Source organism: Ochotona curzoniae, unplaced genomic scaffold (assembly GCF_017591425.1).
Source record: "Ochotona curzoniae isolate NIBS_2020 unplaced genomic scaffold, NIBS_Ocur_1.0 scaffold_2453, whole genome shotgun sequence".
In the NCBI taxonomy this organism is placed as follows: domain Eukaryota; kingdom Metazoa; phylum Chordata; class Mammalia; order Lagomorpha; family Ochotonidae; genus Ochotona; species Ochotona curzoniae.
In genome coordinates, this window is record NW_024467094.1 from 13,205,970 (window position 1) to 13,228,012 (window position 22,043).

General features: G+C 38.5%; 1 protein-coding gene across 4 annotated transcripts in view; it reads left to right on the forward strand.

The window, feature by feature from the left end:
• Nucleotides 1–22,043, forward strand: part of SSH2 (slingshot protein phosphatase 2) — a 213,160-nt gene that overhangs the window by 147,823 nt on the left and 43,294 nt on the right. For 3 of the 4 annotated variants that reach the window (XM_041000224.1, XM_041000223.1, XM_041000222.1), the window contains 5 exons: nucleotides 6,535–6,638; nucleotides 8,397–8,461; nucleotides 15,788–15,909; nucleotides 19,667–19,735; nucleotides 20,490–20,555. In XM_041000224.1, coding sequence (XP_040856158.1) covers nucleotides 6,535–6,638; nucleotides 8,397–8,461; nucleotides 15,788–15,909; nucleotides 19,667–19,735; nucleotides 20,490–20,555 — 426 coding nt within the window. The remainder of the gene's footprint in view (nucleotides 1–6,534; nucleotides 6,639–8,396; nucleotides 8,462–15,787; nucleotides 15,910–19,666; nucleotides 19,736–20,489; nucleotides 20,556–22,043) is intronic. The other variant, XM_041000225.1, reaches the window with a different exon arrangement.

The window sequence follows — 22,043 nt, forward strand, 5'->3', positions numbered from 1 at the left end:
TTCTCAGGCCATTGATAGGGAGCTGAGTTGGAAATGTAATAACCAGGACTCAAAACAACGGCCAGATGAGATGCTGGTGCTACATGCAAAGGATTAGCCAGCTACACCATGGCACCAGTGCCTGAAAGTTTCGGATTTTTTGTTGTTTCGGGTTTTTTTTCCTTTTTGTCTTTCTTTTGAGAGGATGATCACTTCTGTGGGGAGAACAGTAGTGGCCAGATCAAGCCCAAGCAGTAGAAACACCTATTTTTTTTTTTAAGATTTACTTATTTTGATTGGAAAAGCAAAATTACAGAAAGAAAGACAAGAAACTTCCATTCACTGGTTCACTCCCCAAATGGCCGCAATGGCCAGAGCAGAACAGATCCAAAACCAGGAGCCAGGAGCTTTTTCTGTATCTCTTAGGTGGATGAATGGTTCCAAGGCTTTGGGCCATCCTCCACTGCCTTCCCTGGCTGTAAGCGGGGAGCTGGGAGCCCGCATGGTGGCCTAGCAGCTAAAGTCCTCGCCTTGAATGTGCCAGGATGCCATATGGCTCGGTTTCTAATTCCAGCAGCTCCACTTCCCATCCAACTCCCTACTGATGGCCTGGGAAAGCAGTCGAGGATGGCCCAAAGCTTAGAGACCCTGCACCCACGTGGGAGACCCGGAAGAGCTGGCAATGTGTGGTGGGAGTGACGAATGGTTAGTTACAGAAAATAGTATGATCTTCATGTTTGGATTTTCTTTATAATCTAAATTCCTTTAGGATTACATAACCTAATTTTTCTTACTACCTAGAGGTTTGTTTTTGCCTTTTGCAGCAGTTTTCTATTAGGGCATAATGACTATTTTCCTCCTGTTTTTCTAGATTTTCAAAATTTTCAGCAGATTCTAGCATTAGTAACTCTATTCCCCTTGATCTTTCATCTGGTATTTAAAACTGTTCATACTAAATGGGAACATGAACTCTTCATCTCGTGGGATAGATGTAGCCATCCGGGAACCTTGAATTTGAAAATTCAACAAGTGAAAAAACAAAGCTTACCAGAAGGGAAATATTGGGGGTGTGGGGTGAAATGTATTTGAAAATTTCCACTACATGAATATTCCTTAAGACAAAATTGTAACCATTCAGGTTACTTTTTAATATAAATACCAACCAACTCATCTTGTACAATAATATCATATACATTAAAGTGTCATAGAATAATATATTTATAAATTTCAGTGTCAGGTCATACATACCAAAGAAACTGAGTAGTTTGGCATTACCAAACATTATCAACATGAAAAATTAGTTAATTTTTCTTATAAAATAAAGGTTTTATATCCACTTGCTGAAACTTGATTTCTTATAGGAAATGACCCATTTCGTGTGTGTGTGTGTGTGTGTGTGTGTGTGTGTGTGTGTGTGTGTGTGTGATGTAAAATAGAATTCCTCTCCAATGGACATTCAGCAGTTAGCCAGGTGTAGTTTTGCTTTGTTTTGCTTCCTTGAGCTCCCTACTGGTCATGGATGATCACCCTGGTCACATTCCTGAAGATTATTTCAACCACGGAACAGTTAAGTGTTTTCTTCCCTTAATTGACCTTCTCTGCCTTGCTTGAGAAGAAATTGCCAGTTAATAAATGCCATGCTTTAGGAAGTGATTTTGATCAGAAGGGAATAGCACAGAGTACTTCCTCAAATATATTTAAAGCAGAGTGTCTTTGCTTTCATTTTTGAGACTGAAATACTACTATTTCCTTGTATAAATTACAGGTCTTTTTTTTTTTTCTTTTCCCTACTGTCCTGCCCAATTGGATGCATCTCTCAGCTAGATGTTCTTTATCCCCTGAGTATAGTCTTTTTGTTCCTGGCCTTGTTGAATGGAGGTAGTGTGGATGAGAAATACTGAAATCTTGAAAGCATTGAGTTTTCAAGCCAGGCCTTGGATAGTATCCTTACTCTGAGGTTCACTAGCTGTATGATTTTGGGCAAATACTAGTAATTTATACCACAGTCTCTTAAGTCCTCAGCCTTTTACATGTAAATTGGGGAAACAAAAATAGTACCTACTTCATTGGATCGTTATGAAGGTTAAACCAAGTAATGTAAAGTAGTTCAGTGCCTGGTTAGAATTCAGTAGGCATCCGGTCAACTCTATTATTAGCTCATTTCATATATCTACCCTGGGATGACTTTTCCCATGCTGAGCAAGTAGTACTGTGACAAGGAGAGGGGGAGATACTCTTCAGTTGTTTTCTGATAAAGACTCTGGAGAACTTCACTGTCACTCGCTGTGAGGAAAGTGATCCTCTAAGTGTCGTTTTCTTATCATGCAGATAATTATTCTCTGCCTTCAGATCCACAGAGTGGTATTCTTTTTATGTTGTCTCATTTAATATAGAGGTTCTGAAGTCCTTTTGAATTTGTAGTTAACTTAGACATCTATAATCACATACATTCAACTCCATAGAGTTTATTGGGGAAGCTTGTTTCCAGACCAGACTCTCAAGAACTAATCAATTCAGGCAGCATGAAAAATGTTTTCGCCTGCCTTTGTAAAGCAGCCTGATTATAAAGACCAACCTGTCAGTTGAATCTACAGGCAGCTGTTTCAGGAAGACTGACATGTACACAAACAAGTTCACTTTTCTAGCAAGACAAAACTTAAGGCTTATCTTATCCTGAAGTATATGTAATTATATGTAATTTGAGGCTGGCACCATGGCATAGTAGGCTAAGTCTCTGCCTGTGGTGCTAGCATCCCATATGGATGCTGGTTTGTGTCCCGGATGCTCCACTGTCTAACCAGCTCCATGTTAATGGCCTAGAATTACAGTTGAGGATGGCCCAAGTGCGGTAGCCATATGGATGACCAGGAAGAAATTCCTGGATCCTGGCTCCAGATAGGCCCTGCTCTGGCCATTGCAGCCATTTGGGGAGCAAACCAGTAGATGGACGATCTCTTTCTCCCTCTTTGTTTCTGTATCTCTGCCTATTAAATAATTTTTTTAAAAAAATTATATGTAACTTTTTTGACATGTAAATAAAGCATTTAATTGTCAAGTTGAGTTCAAGCCATATAAACTCTAATGGTTATGAATTTTTTTTTTCACTTTCATGCCACCATATTTTCCTCCCACCTTTGATAGATAGCATTTATAGAGCTTGGGATAATTTTCATCCCAGTCCCCTTGTGATCCACAGAATGTCCCTTTTTTGGTAACAGAGTTCATAGTCTGGAGGCACAGAAGAAAAGATGTCTGCAGGACTTCTCTGGGAGGCCTGTGTGGCAACTAACAGCAGTTTCCTCATGCCTCCTCCCACACCCGACCCACCTAGCTGTTCTGAGTATGTTATTCAATCAGAAAAGTTCATTGAGGTTTATGTAAATCATTTTAGTTGAAAAGACTTTCTTTTCCCTGTATAGTACACATGAGCTTGACCCCTGATCTTTTATAATGAGGATTTTCCACTGTTGGGAATTAACCCTGTGCGCCTTGTTTACCACCCCTGGGCCTCATCTTTATAAAAGCAGTAAATCCATTTTTAAAAACCACTTTGCTAGATGTTTTCAAGCATTAGCAGCAAATGTTCTAAGAACAGTATTATAGAACTCCTGAAACCAGGAAGTGAGTTCTTAATGTTTGTCGAAGGGAAACTATCTTTGTCTCACAAAAGGAATGGCTGGAGTATACTCAGCTGTTTTAAGCTCTCTGGCAAATAGCTTTCTTTTGTAGGTGTGGAGAACTACTTTGTTTACTGGAAACTCCAGAGTGCCCGGGCTGTTACTTTGCCCTGTGAAGAGGTAGACTATTAGACTTTATTTTTAAAATATTTTCTTTCAGTAAAGCAGCCAGTTGCTGTGTTGGCAAAAGTGTGAATTTCATTTCCTGTCTGTGGTGTGCCCCAGCCATCCTGTCACTAAGACATTTTGTGTTTCGTTGTTCCTGTAATGTGAGTGACACAGAGTGACCCACAGCAGGGCAGCATGTGCACACCGCAGATGTCACCAGAGACAAGGCTTGTGCAACAGACCACAAGAGAGCAATGCCTCATTTGAAGATGAAGACAAAACAACATTGAGACAGCCCCTCCTAGCCAGAATGCAAATTCTTAAAGTGACATCTGTGAATTCTCATATTTTGTTTTTAAAGATATGTTCCAGTCTACTTGGCAAGTTACCTCAAAGGTTTTGTCAGCTTCAAGCCGTGTTAATAAATAGTAAAATTGGATCAGCAATTGATAACATAACAGAGGTGATTTAAGTATGCCAGTTAATTCATCATCAGGCATTTTTGTTTTGCAGTTCATTGGTCTGCCACATACGTTCAGTTCTACAATAATTATTTTTACAAGCTGGAGTGATAGGGTAGGGGGAAAAAAGACCCTGGGATTAATTCATTCATCCATTACATAGCTTTAGAGCACCTAAAATAGCCTGGCACTGTTTGTATTGCTAAGGATACAGTGGGGAACAAAACAACATCCTTGCCCTCATGGACCCTGTCTTCTTGTACGTGGAGTCATCCCTGATCAGGTATACAAGTGAATGAATGCATTTCAGTTTGTGGTACATATCCTGAAGGAAATGAACAACAGGATAGAATATGACTGGGATGGAGGAACAGGGGGTGATGCTAGAGCTGAGAATTTAGTGACAGGCCAGAAGAAGAGTGTTCCCAGTAGAGAGCAGAAAGCACAAAGCCCCTTTGAGGGGCCTGAGATACTGCAGAAGCGAAAAGGAGGGCAGTGCTGCCAGGTCACAGCAAACAGAGCAGGGTAGGAAGCCTTTAGAGGAGTTTACGCAGGGAAGTGTCATTATTTGTTCTTCATACATGTATTTCAAAGTCTCTCTGGTTGCTGTTTGGTGAGTGGATAATAAGGGGGCAGAAGTGGTTTTAGGCCAATCTGTTAAGAGACCTTTGCTGATGAATGTCTGGTATTTGTTTCACTTTAGGGGCAAGGTAAAAGGGATAAGTATACCAAAAAATAATAAAAGTAAAATAAAATTGGTGATGAATTAAAGCTAGGATGTGATAGAAATTAAAAAGCAGATATTTTTCTGTATCTACTTTTGTGTATATTTGAAATTTTGCTATAATGAAAGACTTTCAAAATCTTGTGACTTGATATATTCTCTATATATTGCAGGAGGGAAAGATAGAAAGCAGTAGTGAATGTTTTATGTTTTCTACCCCAGCAACTGAGTATATAAGGATGGAGATCAGCTGGCATGGGTTGGGGAAGAGAGTATGGGGGTCCAAGGAGATGGGACGGAAAAGTTTAATTTTGACACTGAAAAGTTTAGGATGCCAGTTAGATTTCCAAGTTTTAATATTTAGTGGGCAGTGTGACTTACAATACCTTAGCTAGTCCTACGTGGTAGTACCAAACTCCTAAGCCGATTTGGAACACTCCATTATGTATATGCATTAGTCTCTTGATATAAAATAATTTAAACATGTTGGCTTCCTGTGGATATGCTTATATTTTAAAATGCCCTGGTTGAGCAGTAGTTTATTACCTACATAGATAATAATATTTAAATGTAGGACTAACTCCAGTGGGCTTAACACACTTCCTGTGCACTACGCTTTTTCGATGCCTGTGGGGAAGCAAATTGCTGAGAATCAAATTTTTAGCTAGTGTTTAGTGTATGGATATTTTAAACATGAATTTTTTTTAACATGCTTTAAATCTGTTACTAGTAGTTAAGTATCAAAATATTTCACATCTAATCAGGACACTACTAATACCACTATTGATCACCATAGATATGCTAATGAATATTTGTTAAAGGCTTAATGCTCTTCTAGCACCACTTTGCAAAGCTGTGTTCTCAGGAATAGGCATTTGGTGCAGCAGTTACGCATCCCATATTGAAGTGTCTGGTCTGTAGCTTCGCTCCTCCAGTATCCATCATTTTCCTGCTAATGCACATCTTGTGAGGCAGCAGATGATGGCTCAGATAATTGGATTCCTGCCAAGTCAGTGCTGGAGACCTGGATTGACTTTGGCCTGGCCTAGCCCCAGCTATGCAGGCATTTTAGGAGTGAACCAGTGGATAAAGGATCTCTCATTGTCTGTCTGCCTCTGCCTCCCTTCCTCTCTCTCTCTCTCTCTATGCCTTTTAAGTAAAATAAGTACATTTAGAAGAAAATGTTATGTTTTCTTTGAGTCATCACAACTTCATTTCATTATCACTGTTTAGCAGTGAGATCGTTTAGGTCTGAAAAATCCCACTCAGGTAGGAAATAGCAGAGCAAAGGATTCAAACTCAGAATGCTTGTCCATTTATTTTCTTACCAGAAACTTCACTCTTAACTGCTATCTTGTAATGTGTATATAGACTGTTAGGCTAGGTCTTATTGCAAATAGAATGTTTTGTGTACACAGGCCAGTGTATGTAACCAGGCGCTTTCTTGATTTGTTTTACTTTATCCCATGAGGTTGAAATTTTGTACTTGAGAAAAAAGAATAGTTGTAAAGTGAATCTGCATTCTCCTCTTGGATTCCTCTCCTTAAGTAAGTTACTTTCTTTGCATTTTTTCTCCCCCTTACAGCATCAGCGAGAGCTTCCTAACTGTCAAAGGTGCTGCTCTTTTTCTGCCACGGGGAAATGGCTCATCCACACCAAGAATCAGCCACAGACGCAACAAGCATGCAGGTAAAGTTGTGTACATACCATTCCCTTCTTGGTTTGTCTTGCCTTTTGTCCTTCAAATTCTGACCACCTTCTCACCATTCCTCCCAAAATTGTTTGAACAGTGAAAGAAAGCATTCTGCTGTGCTGTCCTCACTTTTCTTTCACTGACACAGATCATTTTTCTAGCTTTTACCAGATTGCCTTTCGTACAGAATAATTGCTCAATTAAAGTTTTTAAAAGAATAATTATAAGGAAAACAACTCCTCTCCTTTGAGGGGTGAGCATTTTGGGCAGCATTGAAAAGAGTGCTTGGGATGCCCACATCCCATAACAGAGTGCTTGGATTTGTGTCCCAACTCTGCCTCAGATGCCAGCTCCCTATGATGCATGACCTGGGAGGCAGCAGATGACGACTCAAGGGTTTGGGGCCCTGTCAGTAACACAGATTGGGTTCCAATTTCCTAGTTTTGGCCTGACCCAGCCCTAGATTTTGTGAGCATCTGGAGAGGGAACCAGCAAATGGAAGAGTCCCCCATCTGCCTTTCCTTTCCGGATAAGATAAAAATAATTTTTTTTATACGTTTAAATACTCTAACAGAATCATAAGTGTATTCTCAGCTAATACTTTAATGGCTAACAGTGTTCAGATATTCCCTTGTAACTTATGCAGAAATCATTTCAACTAACCAAAGATTAAATTGTTAATTTCTCTGTGTTCTGTAGTAGCCCAAGGAAAAGGATATGATTTGTTACTAACGTAAATAAATTCACTGTCATTACTGTATAACAGGAATTATTATAACACATATTAACATATAAGTTCTGGGCCCGGCATGGTGTCCTAGCTAGCGGCTGAAGTCCTTGCATTGAACGCGCCCGGGATACCATATGGGCACCGGTTCTAATCCCGGCAGCCCCACTTCCCATCCAGCTCCCTCCTTGTGGCCTGGGAAAGCAGTCAAGGACGGCCCAAAGTCTTAGGATCCTGTGAGACCCAAATCAAGGTATTTGGGATGACCACATTATGTATCAGAGGGCCTAGAATCCCATCTCACCTCCACTTTTTCCTGCTAATGTGTCTGGAAGGCATCTGATGTTGATACAAGTATTTAAATTCTTCTACCCTCTAGGGAAACATGATTGGAGTTCTGGTACCAGCCTGGCCCAATCCTGGTTGTCATAGGCCTGTGGGAGTAAACCAGCAGATAGAAGATTCTATCTCTCTCTCCCCACCATTCCTCTCTCCCTTTCTCCTTTTATCATTCCCTGTCATTATTTCAAATAAATAAATAAAACTTTTAAAAAACAAAAACCTTAAGTGTATCTGAAAGCTGTGATTATAGAAATAGAAATGAGAAAATAACTTTTTAAAAGTTAGTAATAATTCTTCTGACACTGTATCAAACCCCAACCCTTACGCCCATTTTCAAAGTGCTGTCATCACTACCTTCAGTGAGCTGAAGGCACAGCTGGCGCTGTCTGCCCAACAGATCGCTCATCAATATCAGCCATCGTACAAAACCGAAATTGGTCTCAAGCGTACCTTCCGTACTACAGACACAAGCCTCAGTGTAGTACAGGCTAATGGAGAATGTGTAAAAATGCAGTTTTTCTTCTTTCCACTTCCAAGTTAGTCATTGTATCATTTAATTTCTATGTCTAACTACAGTCCTTCAATGAAGTAGAAATTCCTTGTACAAGTCACTAAGGTAGAAGAAATCCTCTCTGTTCACATTAGAATGAAGAATAACTATTCTTTGGCTTGTAAATTTTACCAGGCGATCTCCAACAGCATCTCCAAGCAATGTTCATATTACTCCGCCCAGAAGACAACATCAGGCTGGTGAGTGGTAGCATCATAGCTTTTCCTTAAATGATTGTCTAATATAGTCATTTGTATGTCCCATTACAATACAAGGAATAGTGTAGAACTAGAAAGAGGAATGATATGTCCACATCATCCAGGATGTCAGAATTTAATTGGGGGTATAACCTAATGTAAACTGGTTTGAAATAGCCTGATTCTCCAAGACTGTTGGTAAGTGCCAGTTTGTAAGACTGACTATCATTATCCTAAGGTTCAGAAAAAGCAAAGAAAACTTGGGAAGTTGATGACGATTTTATGAAGGCAATGGAGCTGAGTGAATCTTTGAAAAATTAGATTTTTAATGGCATAAATTGTTCACAGTAGGTAAAGAGGGTCAGGAAGGCGTGAAATGGCCCGAAATGAATCAGGAGACCTAGGTACAGAGCCTCAGTAGTCTCCTCACTACCTGTTACATTTGAGAAAATTGAATTAACATGAAAACATTTAAGAATGTGAAATTCCACCCAAATATGGGAACTATTACTGCTACAGGGAAAATAGAAACTAGAAAAATGAGGACGGCAAATATGGATATAATGATCTAAATTGAAGGTCTCACATTGGCTACCTACAGGCCATTGTTTGGGTTATATAGTGTTTTTTTTAAATGTAGAATGTTTTAATTGGATGATTTCATAGAAAAAATCAGACATTCTGGGTCTGTGGATGTGCTAAAGTGGACTTGGTCATCCAGCAGACCTTGGAAAGATTTTCTCAACCCTGGAACAACTAAGCCAGTGGTGTCTCAGAACTATCAAAACCACTCCGGTAACACCTTCAGAACACTCTTCGTCACATCAGGATCTCTAAGGCATCATCACATGACTGTCCCCCATCCCCAGTTACTGACATAGTTTGACAGCAGGGAGAGAACTCCTCCCCTTCCACCAGACCTGATCCTTCCCACCCTAGTCCAAGGCCCACATAGGCATACATCCCCAACTAAGTGAACATTTTTTAAATAAGAATTTTTAAAATCCAGACATTGTTCTTCACAATTGAAAATATTTCTGGAAGTACTGGGATTTTATTCTCACGTGGCAAAACATGAATAGACTGAAATGGGGAGAAGTGTGTCATAGGTTCTTGGAAACTAAAAGTCTCACCATAGGTGAAACTGCATTGTTAGTTTTCTTATAAGAAAAACAAAAGATGTTGCTTTGTGGAAAAACTAGAAAGTATTTCCGTCCATTTAGTACTCCAGTGGTTTACTTCACTCATTTGCCTTGCTTATCTGGCCTTCTAATTTGCCAACTAGAGTTAATATCCCCTCTCTCTTCTGTAGGCTATTTATCCAAGCAGTGACATTAGGTAGCTACAGAATTATAAGGAACATTCCTCAGAAGCTCAGAATGGAGAGAGGGAGACTATTTTAAGCCAAGGAGGTCTGCTTGGTAATTACTGTAATAATCCAGGTGTGTGTAATGCCCTCTTCCAGGATACAGTGTTTACTTGGATATGGAATGAGAACCACAAACACAATGATCTCAGGTGGTGAATGCCTACATTTTGTTCAAGGACAGAGATGATAAGTGAAATACAAGATTGTGGAAAGCTGGTGATCAAATCTCTGAACTCCTCAGTGATCACCAGTTCTTGCTTAATTTAGTCACTCTGCATTTGAATTCTGTCATTTTTCTCTCAAACTCTTTGTTAATTTTTGTCTGTTTTTATAGATTTACTTTTTTTCTTAAACAGTTCTTTAAAAGTGAACAGAGCTTAAAGAGTGTAGTTCTTACTATTCTAACGTAGCAATTCTTGGACTTTAGAATCCTTGGGAATCGCCGGGAGCAGCTTCTTTTAACCCACCAATAGTGAGTTCCACCTGCAGAGTTTGATTGACCATAGGGAATCGGTGATAATATGTGTTGCCAAGTGATGCTGACACTACTAGTACCATACAGATCCTCTAAAACCCGTGACAGTGATTAATTGTCCACACTAGCTGCTCCAGAGAATGGTTGCTTCTGAAAAGTGTATGATTTAGTAAAACTAAAGTCAGAGTCTGTCACCACTCACTTCACTCACCTTATCTTGTAAGTGATAAACTTCTGGAGTTTGGACCTCTAAATTCATTAAAATAAATTTAACCATATGAAACTTGGGAGAATATGAAGAAAGCAGATAGGAAGACCAAGTTTGCATTGAAATCTTTTGTTTTCCTAATAGAATTATAACTTCAGCAGCTTTTGCACCTTTATTTTACAAAGTATAAATTCAGAAAATGTAACTGATGCCTCTGAGTTAATTCAGAGTTCAACTGACAAACCATTTTACAGTTGTTTTGAATTGTTGCAAACACATAGTCATTATGTTTGAGATTATTGAGTGAGTCATCTTCAAGAAAATGAGTGAACACATTGTATTGCTTCGGACAAATTAGCACTTTTCTAACTGAAAGGGGCATTTGTAGACTCAAAGCAAAGGCTTTTGTTTGGAGTTAAATTTGGAATGCTAAAACTCTTATCTTGGGATTTGTGCATAAGGTTAAAAGTTTCATGGTCAACTGGAAGCCTTGTCTTTATATTTTTAATAACTCAGTCAAATCCTATATTTTGTTTTAGCATTGACAAAAAGATGAAAGCCAAGCTTTTCTTCCAGGGAAGGTCTGAGTTCCAAGTGTGGGTGTTGAGCATTAATTTTCATAGTTACAGAAACTGTAGCTGGTAAAATAAAGGAAGTGGTTTTATGATACTCATGCACATTATCAAATCTGCATTTAATTTTAAAATATTGGGAAATTACTATTTTTCAGGACATTTGAAATAATTTTAATTGATGATCTTAACTAGAGCTGAGGTACTAATATGATACAAAAAAAGCTGATAAGAACTTTGCAGGATAACTCAAGAAAATTAGATTTTTTGTTTAGATTTTTATAATATGTGGGTTTTTTCCGCCAAAATAAAATCAAGTTTATTTTTTTCTAACTGTAATTATATTATTTGAGCTGCTTTTTGCTAAATCAGACAGAATAAGTAGGTACAAGAGTACTTCAAAACATTTGTGAAAAAAATGAAAGTAAAAGATAAGTTTATTTTTGGTGCAAAAACATTTTTAAATTCGTATTTTTTTTCATGCTACACAATTTCTGTGAACTCTCTGAAGGCTCCTTGTGTCCCGCTCTCTGCGAGAACCATTCTTAGTGATTTGGATAATATACCTTCCAGTCTTGTGTGTGCATGTGTATGCGATTGCATGTAGAGAACACACACCTCCATATGTAAGCAAACATAATGCATACTGCTCTGTAGTTGCTTCCTTCACAGTTTATTATGGATATCTTTCCATGTCAGTGAATGAATCATGGTTTTTAATAACAATATAATTTATAAGTTTTTTTTTATTTTGAGAACTATATAGATTGTTTTAGTTCAGAGACTTCAGGTTCTAATCTTTTGATTTGTTCTTTGGTTCATTATTCTCACATCTGAAACCTATTTTAATTTTTGCTATGGATATTGCTTTGTTCTTTTGGCTAGAAATTAATATTTATATACTTTTGAAACCTTTCCCTCTGATGGATTGAGTGAGCTGCTTGTCTAGACTTTGAGTCTTTATAAGGTGACTTCAACGAGGGTAAACATTGCATGCAGGGGCATGATGTAAGTCTCTTGTTGAAAAGAAATGAAAGGCAGAGGTGTGTTATAAGCATAAAGTGGTATTTCCTAATGTTGATGCCAAAGAGAGAAGCTTTTATATCATGTACTGTTTATAAATTGCCTGTAGTTGGGTAAAGCATCTAAAGGAAACACAGAGGATAACTTTAATAGTATTCTTTACTAGTTGAGCTTTGAAAACAGTTTGGATTCTTCAGGAATGAAGCCAAGACAGAGGTGCTTCTCAGACCTACAAGAGTTCTAAGATGGTCGGATCCAGATCATATGGCACTTGTAACCAGATTTTGAATTTAGTCAATACATGAACTTGTAAAAAAATCTCAGTTGTTATTGCTGCTGGGTTTCAAAATCCAGAAAGGATCTCAATTATTGTTTATTCCAGCTGATTATTCCATATAAGCTCTGGAGACAGAGGAAGTACTGGAAATGTTGTCATTTTCAATTCAGTTTGTTATACACGAACTTACCCTTGTAAGTTGTATTTTTTCTGATTGACTTGATAAATTAGATTATTAAGCTAGATTTTGTAAATCCTGGGGGGCCAGCATGATAGCTCAACCTGCTAATCCTCCACCTGTAAATGCCGGGATCCTTATGTTGTGTTCTGGCTGCTCTGCTTCCTGTCTACCTCCCTGCTTATGTCCTGGGAAAGCAGCGGAGGATGACGTAAAACCTTGAAAGCCTCGGATCAGTTCAGTTCTGGCCATTGCTGCCATTTGGGGGATACACCAGTGGATGGAAGGTTTTTCTCTCCTTCTGTCTGTAAGATCTGCCTTTGAATTATATATAATATGTATATAATATAATGAATATATGTATAATGAATTATATATAATATATGTATATTTTATTATACATTATATATATGGTTTTCCAATCTTGCCTAGGAGAGGACCATGAAATACACTTTAAACCAAGATGGTTACTATATTTTTTGTTCTGCTTGTGGGTAATGGAAGTTTAGTTAACTGTTTTAACTTAAAATCTTCAAGCTTAAAAGGAACTGAAGAGTCTCAGGTCCTCTTCCCTGTCATTTCAGAATTGTTTTATAAAGATTTAATCTAATTGTTTTAATTAGGAGGTAGCTATTAAAATAATACTTTAGCTGCTGGCCTCTGATTGGTAAGAAGTTGTTAACTGTTGTAAACATTGTCTTGAGGCCTGTGATCAAATCCTAAAATTCTAAGTGCTGTTCTCCCATCTAACAAGCTTAGAAATTGAGTGTATCTAACATGCACCTCTTCTTCAAACCTAAGTCAGTGTAAAGTGACTAGCCTTTTCCCATTAGTTTGGAAGGGATGGGGAAGACAGAAATGTCATCTGAAAATAAGATTAAGCAAGGAGGAGCCGAACATTTAAAATGCTGCTATTATAAATATATAAGTAAATACACCATTTTTTAAGAGCCACTTAATGATTGCACTGATTATCACTTGGAAACTTTTGTATGTTATCTTCTGACTTGGCCTGATGACTTTCATTATAAGTAATATTTATGGACATTATTAATTTTTTTCTCCTTTTATCAGCTTTGATTTAGCCAATCCCCAGTTGCTGTAGATAAATGATTATAAGCACACTTTAGTTGTTCTCAAGCCATTTGTATTTGAGCCTTGCCAGACATTCTCAGCGGTTTGACTGGATAAAGAGCCCTTAACCATTCAGAAAACTAAACGGTTAGGTCAGAGCTTACCAAGACAAGCTCAAGTTTAAATATGTAATAGTATCTGAAGTCTTGCTTATAAGAAATTCTGGTGTATGTTTTCTAGTTAACTTAGCATGTTGTAGGTTGTTTCTACAAAGAGAGAAAAAGTAAGTGCTACTTCCCAGTCCAGTTCGCATGCATTTATTCCTGACAATAGCTGTAGGTGCATTGTACTATTCCCTTAAAATCATGCAGCGTGGCCCCACCAAGGCAACTGCAGGCAGGACTTGAGGTTCCATAAATCTATAACAGGCTGTTACCCCTGGTCTATACCTTACTCTGTTTAAATGTTAGCTTCCCTTGGCTTCTAAGAGGATTTGGTTTTTGAAGTCTGTGTTTCTTCATGGCATGTAAAGTTAGCAGCATGGCTGTCTATCTTGTGTACTTGGCATCCGAATGGCGGACATCATATTCTTGTTCTGTCAACTGTTATTCCATACAAGCTTTAGTGTAGCCATTTCGACTGCTGTTTGCATCACTACCTTTTCCCAAGAGTGTCGGAATAGGTACAGAAAGATGGCAGGTCATTTGCTAATCAGGTCATTTGAGCTGTAGCAGTGCCTGGCCTTCTCTTTCCCTGGCCATCTTGGAATAGTGACAAAGTTAAGGGGACTTTAAGCAGAGTTCTAAAACTGTTTCTTTTCTGAGATGAGGAGCAAGAGTTATTTTATACAAAGGAAATTGCCTCCAGAGTACATTTTCCTGGCTTCAAAGGATCTTGTCATTGCATTACTATTTTTATTATGATCAACAATTACAGAATGAACAGACAGTTCAGTCCCTGCAGGTAAAACCATGTCTTTCTCCTCCACTTTTTGGGTCTTCAGCACCTATGCCTTGTGTACACTGAATATGGAAATGCTTTAATGAATATTACCTATAAATCATTATTTTATTACCTACAAACTTTACTTTTAAGCCTTGTAAAGTGTCCTTTTGAACCTCTTCTTAAGAAAATTCCAAACATTTTAGGGTGGAAATATATCCTCATAGACTCATTATTTGGCTTTAATTTAAAAAAAAAAAAAAGATATGTTTATTTTTATTGGAAAGGCAGATTTACAGAAAGGAGAGACAGAGAGGATGGTCTTCCATCCTCTGATTTACTTTTCTTTTTTTTTAAAGATTAATTTATTTTTATTGCAAAGTCAGATATACAGAGAGGAAGATCTTCCATCCAATGGTTCACTCCCCAGGGGAGCGCAATGGCCAGTGCAGTGCCGATCTGAAGCCAGGGACCAGGAACCTCTTTCGGGTCTCCCATGTGGGTGCAGGATCCCAAAGCTTTGGGCCATCCTCCACTGCTTTCCCAGGACACAAGCAGGGAGCTGGATGGGAAGTGGAGCTGCCGGGATTAGAACCGGCACCCATATGGGATCCTGGCGCATTCAAGGAGAGGACTTCAGCCGCTAGGCCATGGTGCTGGCCCCATTGCTGCATTTTCAATCCAGCTCCCTGCTTATGTCCTGGAAAGGCAGCAGATGATGGCTCAAGTCCTTGAGCCTCTGCATGCACCTGAAGACCCAGAGGAAGCTCCTGACTCCTGGCTTTGGATCGAATTAGCTCTAGGCCTTGTGGTCATTTGGGGAGTGAACCAATCAGTGGAAGATCTCTCTCTCTCTCTCTCTCTCTCTCTCTCCTTTCTCTCTCTCTCGATCACTCTCTTTCTTTTCCTGTAAATCTGCCTTTCAAGCAAAAATAAATCTTGAAAAAAAATGCTCAAAAAAAAAAAAGGAAAGAAAAGAAATTCTAAGAGGTAGTTACCATTTAAATCTCCATGAAAATGATTTAGTAAATAACTTAACAATGATTTTTTAGTTAGCATTCAGATGGGTTGGGATTTGCCTTCAAATCTCCTAATTACTGGCTCCACTGTTTCCCTGAGTGTGGTGTAGCATGATGCTGATGTAAAAGGCTTCATGCTCTGGAATTATCCTTCTGACTATCTCAATATCTCTGTTGTTTTTTAACCCCTAGGCTGTAAGACTGGAAAGTACTTACCAGAATCGAACACGGTATATGGTAGTGGTTTCAACTAATGGTAGACAAGACACTGAAGAAAGCATTGTCCTAGGAATGGATTTCTCCTCTAATGACAGGTATGGTACCACCAAAGTGTGTGTGTGTATACACATGCATGCGCTTGTGTCAAAGAGAGAACAGCGTGTTAGGTCATCTCCACTTGCGTTCCTGTCATCAAAGGTCAAGATATAAAACTAGAAAACATAGAAGTGTCAGCTGTGGTCTTGAGAGACAAGGGTGTCTTTAATTTTGTATTCCTAGTTTACCTCTGTTCTTTTCCTTTCCTTCATTTCTGTATAAACTAAAATGGCTAGGCACATACCCTCTGTGGTAGTACACCAATGGACCTGACTTCAAAGAGATCCCACTTAAACTCCTGCCTCTTACATAGTTATCCATGGCTTTAAACCTTGCTTTTACCAATCTTATGCCTCCTTTTTTTCCTTCTTCTAATTAAATAATGGGAGGATAGGACAGTAGTCCTTAATTCTGGAGCAGAACCTTTTTTGATCATCTGCCTTTGGCTTTAGCTACATTTTTCATAACTTAAAATATTATACATTGGTATAGAACCTGACTTTTGTGTCCTTAATTCTTAGTATTTTCCTTTTTATTTTCCCTTTTTTCTTGAGAAATCTTGGGAAGACTGTGGAATGTGGCTGCTAAGCAGATCTTTACACTGCAGATAATAAGCCTCCGGAAATCCTGCCAGATGTCTGAAAGCATTGACTTCCTGGTTCAGGACTAGAATGGAACTGTGGAATAACTAGGGGTGTGACCCAGCCCTGGGGGAATTCAGCCACAAAGTTAGGAGGAGAAAGAGAAGGATTCTAATCGCCCCAATATTGTGGGGAGGAGGATCACATCATCGCTAGAAGATTTCTCAAACTAGTCTTTATCCGAGCTTATTACACAGAAGTCAACTTGAAAATGACTTGTGGGTTTACAGGAATCACAAAGGCAGAGTTGTTAGCTCGAACTCCGCTTATAGCATATCATTGTGCTCTTTGGTTTTACACGGGCTGGTAAACTATGTTTAAGAGGTTTTCTCCTACATGGTTTTAACTTCTAGTGTTACCTAAACAACAGAGAACCTTCAGTAAGCATCTTCCTTTAAGAGTACCAACCTTGTCTGTATTCATTAGGATTTTAGGACCTTTTGGGGTTTTTTTTTATCTCTTTAAATCTGTATGTTCCAGTTTGGTGCCCAGTAACTGCATGTGGCTACTTAAAGAAAATTTTCAGTGTTTAATGATAGCTAACCACAGTTCAAGTACTAAGCAACTTGTGTAGCTGGTAGCTCCCATATTAGGCAAGACATATAAAATATTTTCACTATTGTAGAAAGTTCAGTTAGACAACAGTTCTGCTCATATTTCCTTTGTTCAGTTCTTCGTAGCTTGAAAAACATACAAAACAGGAACTGAGGTGGCATGGAAACTTCAGCAGTCTTCCTCTCAAGGCAGAAGTTATAGACTGCAGATTCTCCTGACGTTTGCTTGAAAGGCAGAGTTAGAGAGAGGAGAGTTTCATCCAGGTCTCCCACATGGGTGCAGGGCCCATGCACTTGAAGCATCCTCTACTGCTTTCTCAGGCACATCAGCAGGGACCTGGATCAGAAGTGAAGCAGCAGGAACTCAAATCGGCATTTATATGGGATGCTGGCACTCCAGGCAGCTTTACTTGCTATACCCTAGGGCAGGTCTAATCTTATCTGTTTAATTTTGTCCTAAACTTTACCAAAAAGAATATTTCTTAATGTATGTACCCAATAATTTATCCTTGGTGAACTACATCTGTCTTCTATAATAAGTCCTGCTTCAAATGTATCTATCTGCCAAGAACCACTAACAAAAGAAAATTTTAGTTTGTAGAAGGAAAATTGAGCTATGGAAAACTAGCAACTAATTTTTATTCTGTTTTTTTTTTTACTTTTTCCATTTTTTATTATATTTTTGACAATCTTTACATAGTTAATTAGGGTAAAAAGATTCAAGGGCTACAGGAAAGTGGGCAAGATATTCTGTGGTTTTCAAAATGAATTGAATATATTATAAATTGTAAAGAAAACTGATTTTTTTTATTTTTTTTAATTGATTACCTTGCATTATGTGACACAGTTTTATAGGCACTGGGATTCCCCCATCCTCTCCCCAAAACCAGCCCCCCCCCCCACGGTGGATTCTTCCACCTTGTTGCATTACCACAGTTCAAATTCAGTTGAGATTCTTTCCTTGCAAGCATCTACAAAGCATAGAGTCCAGCATCTTATTGTCCAGATAAGTTCAACAGTTTCTTGGGGAGACCGTCTCTGGTCTGAAGGTAGAGCCAACAGAGTATCATCCTAATCAATTAAAAGCCCCGACATTACATCAGTAACAATTTATAACGTAATGGAATCAGTTGACATGGTATTGTGTAACCAGCATGTTAGAGAGAGAGAGAGAAAAAAAAAAAAAGAGTGCAAGTTCTGAACCACATCCTATGACTTCTGCATTGACATTACAATTATTAGTTTATATTCAACCAGGTTCTATACACCTTAAAATGGCTATAGATTACTATTCAGCTATATCATGTCTATTTTAATTTTAGTATTTAGCAGTTTATAGCGTTGAAGCACGATTTTGCAGAACCTGGCTGTTTTTTGGGTAGTCTAACTCTATAACTCTAACAAGACATATGTCAACAGTTTAGGTGAACAGTTTTAGGAGGGGTGTGCAGAGAAATCTTCAATACCCGAGTGAGGAGTAACTAATTTTTGTGTCCCACCCAGTGAGTTATAAGTGCATTCCCACTGCCCGTTTCCTGATTCTAAGCTTTCCTTGCTGTTTTCTGTCTCTTCTAGTCTTTTTGTTTGCTTGTTTATTTGTTTATTTGTTAGTTTGTTTTGAGGGGTTTCTGGAGCGATCCTGATGGCAGAGTTACAGAGAGAGGAGAGACAGAGCAAAGAGAGAGAAGGAAAGAGATTTTTCTGCATATAATCCCTTTATCTCCCCACTCCTTTAGTCATTTCAGATGTGTTAGAAAACCCACTTCAGATCCATGGTCAGCATTTGTTTTGCAGGACAGTGCATTCGTATATATTGTCTTACTTTAAATATTTTACATATTTATGTTAACTTTATGAGGATAGGTTTTGTTATCTGCATTTTAGGATGAAGAAATTAGGGACTAGTATTGTAGTATACTGGGTTGAGCTACTGCCTATGATACCAGCATGCCATATGGGTGCTGATTCAAGACCCAGCTGCTCCACTTCATATCCAGCTCCTTGCTAGTGGACCTGGGAAAGAGGCCAAAGATGATCCAAGTGTTTGGGTCCTGTGCACCAACATGGGAGACCTGGAAGAGGCACCAGGCTCTGTGCATAGCCATGGCCAATGTAACTATTTGATTAGTAAACCAGTGGATGAAAGATCTCTCTCTCTCTCCCATTCTCCCCCTCCCTTTCTCGCGCTCTCTCTCTCTGCCTCTATCTCTTTCTCTTTTTCTCAAGAGAAAGGATTAATGAATCCTTGGAGTTGAGTTGGGTTTTGTACCCTGGATTTATACCTGCTAAATGGAAGCCAGTATTAATTGCCTAGAATTTTTAGATAATGGCCATTTGCAAGGCAGTAATACAGGGAGCTCAGCCAATAAGTTCTTCGGTAAACATATAACTTTAAACAGCTTCTGACTCCATGGGTGGGATTGATAGTAAAATAATGGAAATTTCTTCACTGTAACTACACTTAGACCAGAATGTAGATGTTTATCCTTGGTGTTGAAAGAGTAAATAAAATTGCTTCCAAGTGGAATAAGAGGTAACATAGATAATTTCTTCTCTTGCAGTAGCACTTGTACTATGGGCTTAGTCCTTCCTCTCTGGAGTGACACCCTAATTCATTTGGATGGTGATGGGTAAGAGTTTTCCCTTTCTATTCTACTTAAAGCCAGGGTATATGGTTCCATCTTAGTGCCCATTCATTCACCTGAGTGGAAAGCCCATGTGTGTAACCAAACTGTCATATCACCAGTTCAGTGAGTTCTTTTAAACTCCTGTTTTGTAAGGGGGAGTAAAAATTACGACTCGCCAGGGTTTTTCATTTCTGTTCTTTAAGGCTGTCTCTGGTAGGAATCCAAACAAAGAACTTGTTTGTTGGCTCACTCTTTAATCTGAGCATGCGGGGCTGTTGCAATGCTCTCCCAGAGGATGCTATGTTCTGTTTCAAATAACCTCTGCCAGCTGTCGGCCTGCAGTGTAACCCCTTTCCTGTGCCAGTTCCTTCCAGTGACCAACCCACCCCCACCTCCTCGTGTTTTTAGAATGTCCCCAAGAGACTAAGATGTTTGCTACAGTTTATAAAACCAGATCAAGTTTGCAACGAACTCATAAGTCTTCCAAATAGAAATATACAGAATAGTTTGTTCATAGCTACGGCTGGGAAACTGCATGTAGTTCCCCAATTCCAACCCAGGATTCCATTTGTTTTTCCTGATAGAAAAAAAAAAATCAATTTGTTGGCGCTTTTTAGTCAGCTTCTATATTCTAGTCTTACATGATTTCCTTCTACTGAGCCAGGTGTTACTAACCTGGGAAGCAGCCTTGACAACTCACAGCTGAAATAACCTGTCCTCATTAATGAATTTTTGTCTTATTCTCTTCTGTCATCAGTGGGTTCAGCGTGTCAACAGATAACAGAGTTCATATATTCAAACCTGTTTCTGTACAGGCAATGTGGTAAGATGAATTTTATATCTCTACAAGTAAAAATGTTTGGTATGTTGTTGAAATATTGTTTTCTTGTTTTTTTTAATATTATTTAATATATTATCTGTTTATAGGATTTTATGTTATCTGTCTCTTGGGCCATGATAAAGGTAACCTAGAAATGCAGTTTCTGAATTGTTAGCGTGGAAGGCCTTGAGCACTGGCAAATAGTAAAGATCAGAAATATTTTTTGGCTCTAGAAAATTCGTAATGGATCTGACACCTATTGGAACTGAGTTTTACAGGACTATCCAATGACTAAGTTACTTAGCCTCAGAATCAAGTCTTAGAACATCACACTGCTGAGTGTGCTAACACTGATAAATTTTCATTAACACTACTGGTTGTTTGCATAATGCAAATAAAGGTTGAGGAAACCCTTATAATTGTTAATAACTATCAGCTGGTGTACTGACACTTTTATATTATTTACTATATGCCAAGTACATTACCTAGATTATATTTAGTCATCAATCCCTAAAAATAACATTATTGGCCTCTTATATAGTTGAGAAAACTGAGGCCTTAGAAAGGTTTTGTAACTGGGCTGAGTGTCTCATACATTTAGACAGAACAGGTTCTTATTCTCTTGTTAGATTATCTAAAGAACAGTCAAATATAACCAGAAAATTATGTGACTTTAAGCTTTGAAGTCCATCCACTACTCAGGTTTTTAAATTTCAGTTTCTCATTTAGCTTCATGCTCTGTATTAGAGGTCCTAGTGAGGAGTGGAATGGGCAGACGGCAAACAAAAACAAGAAATAAAGAAGCCTGGAAAGGACTCCTGATTGATAATCTTACCCCTTAAATAATAAAATTCGTAGGTTTGAAGTAGGTGGAGTTCTAAGAGTCAATAAACAAGTGACATTTTTATCATTGAGTGTAGTTACTGAGGTAGGACAGTTTCAGCTTTGTTTTTAAACCAGAATTTTAGATTTAGGGCCTGTTTCCCAGGTGAATTTCTCATGGATAATTTAAGACTTCCTTTCTTTAACAAAGGATCAATTAAAGATAACTGTGTTCCCGTATACCATGCAAAAGCATACAGCAGTAAGCACAGTACTGTAAATGACTATTTTAGGTGTATTTTGTAGAGCAGGACAAAGCAGCCTTGATTCAAGTAACAACAACCTTAGATCAAGTTTTCATGTTCTAAATTAGATTGGCTACTCCTATCTCTTTCAACTCACTTCACAATTAACGTTTTCTGTTGTACCACATGGAGAACAGTGAATTGAAAATCAAAGAAAAAAAAAAAAAAGCACAGATACTTTGTGAATCAAAACAGAATTTAGACCAGGTGTTTCCTTGACAGGAAGGTAGTTGCTGCAGCCCTTACACTCCTATAGGCAACAAAAGCGCCTAAGGAGGCCAGAAGTATGTTCCACAGCAGTTGCTGCAGACCCTGCAGTGTTGCAAGCTTTGGAAGCATGGTTTCCTGGATGAAGGGAAGCATT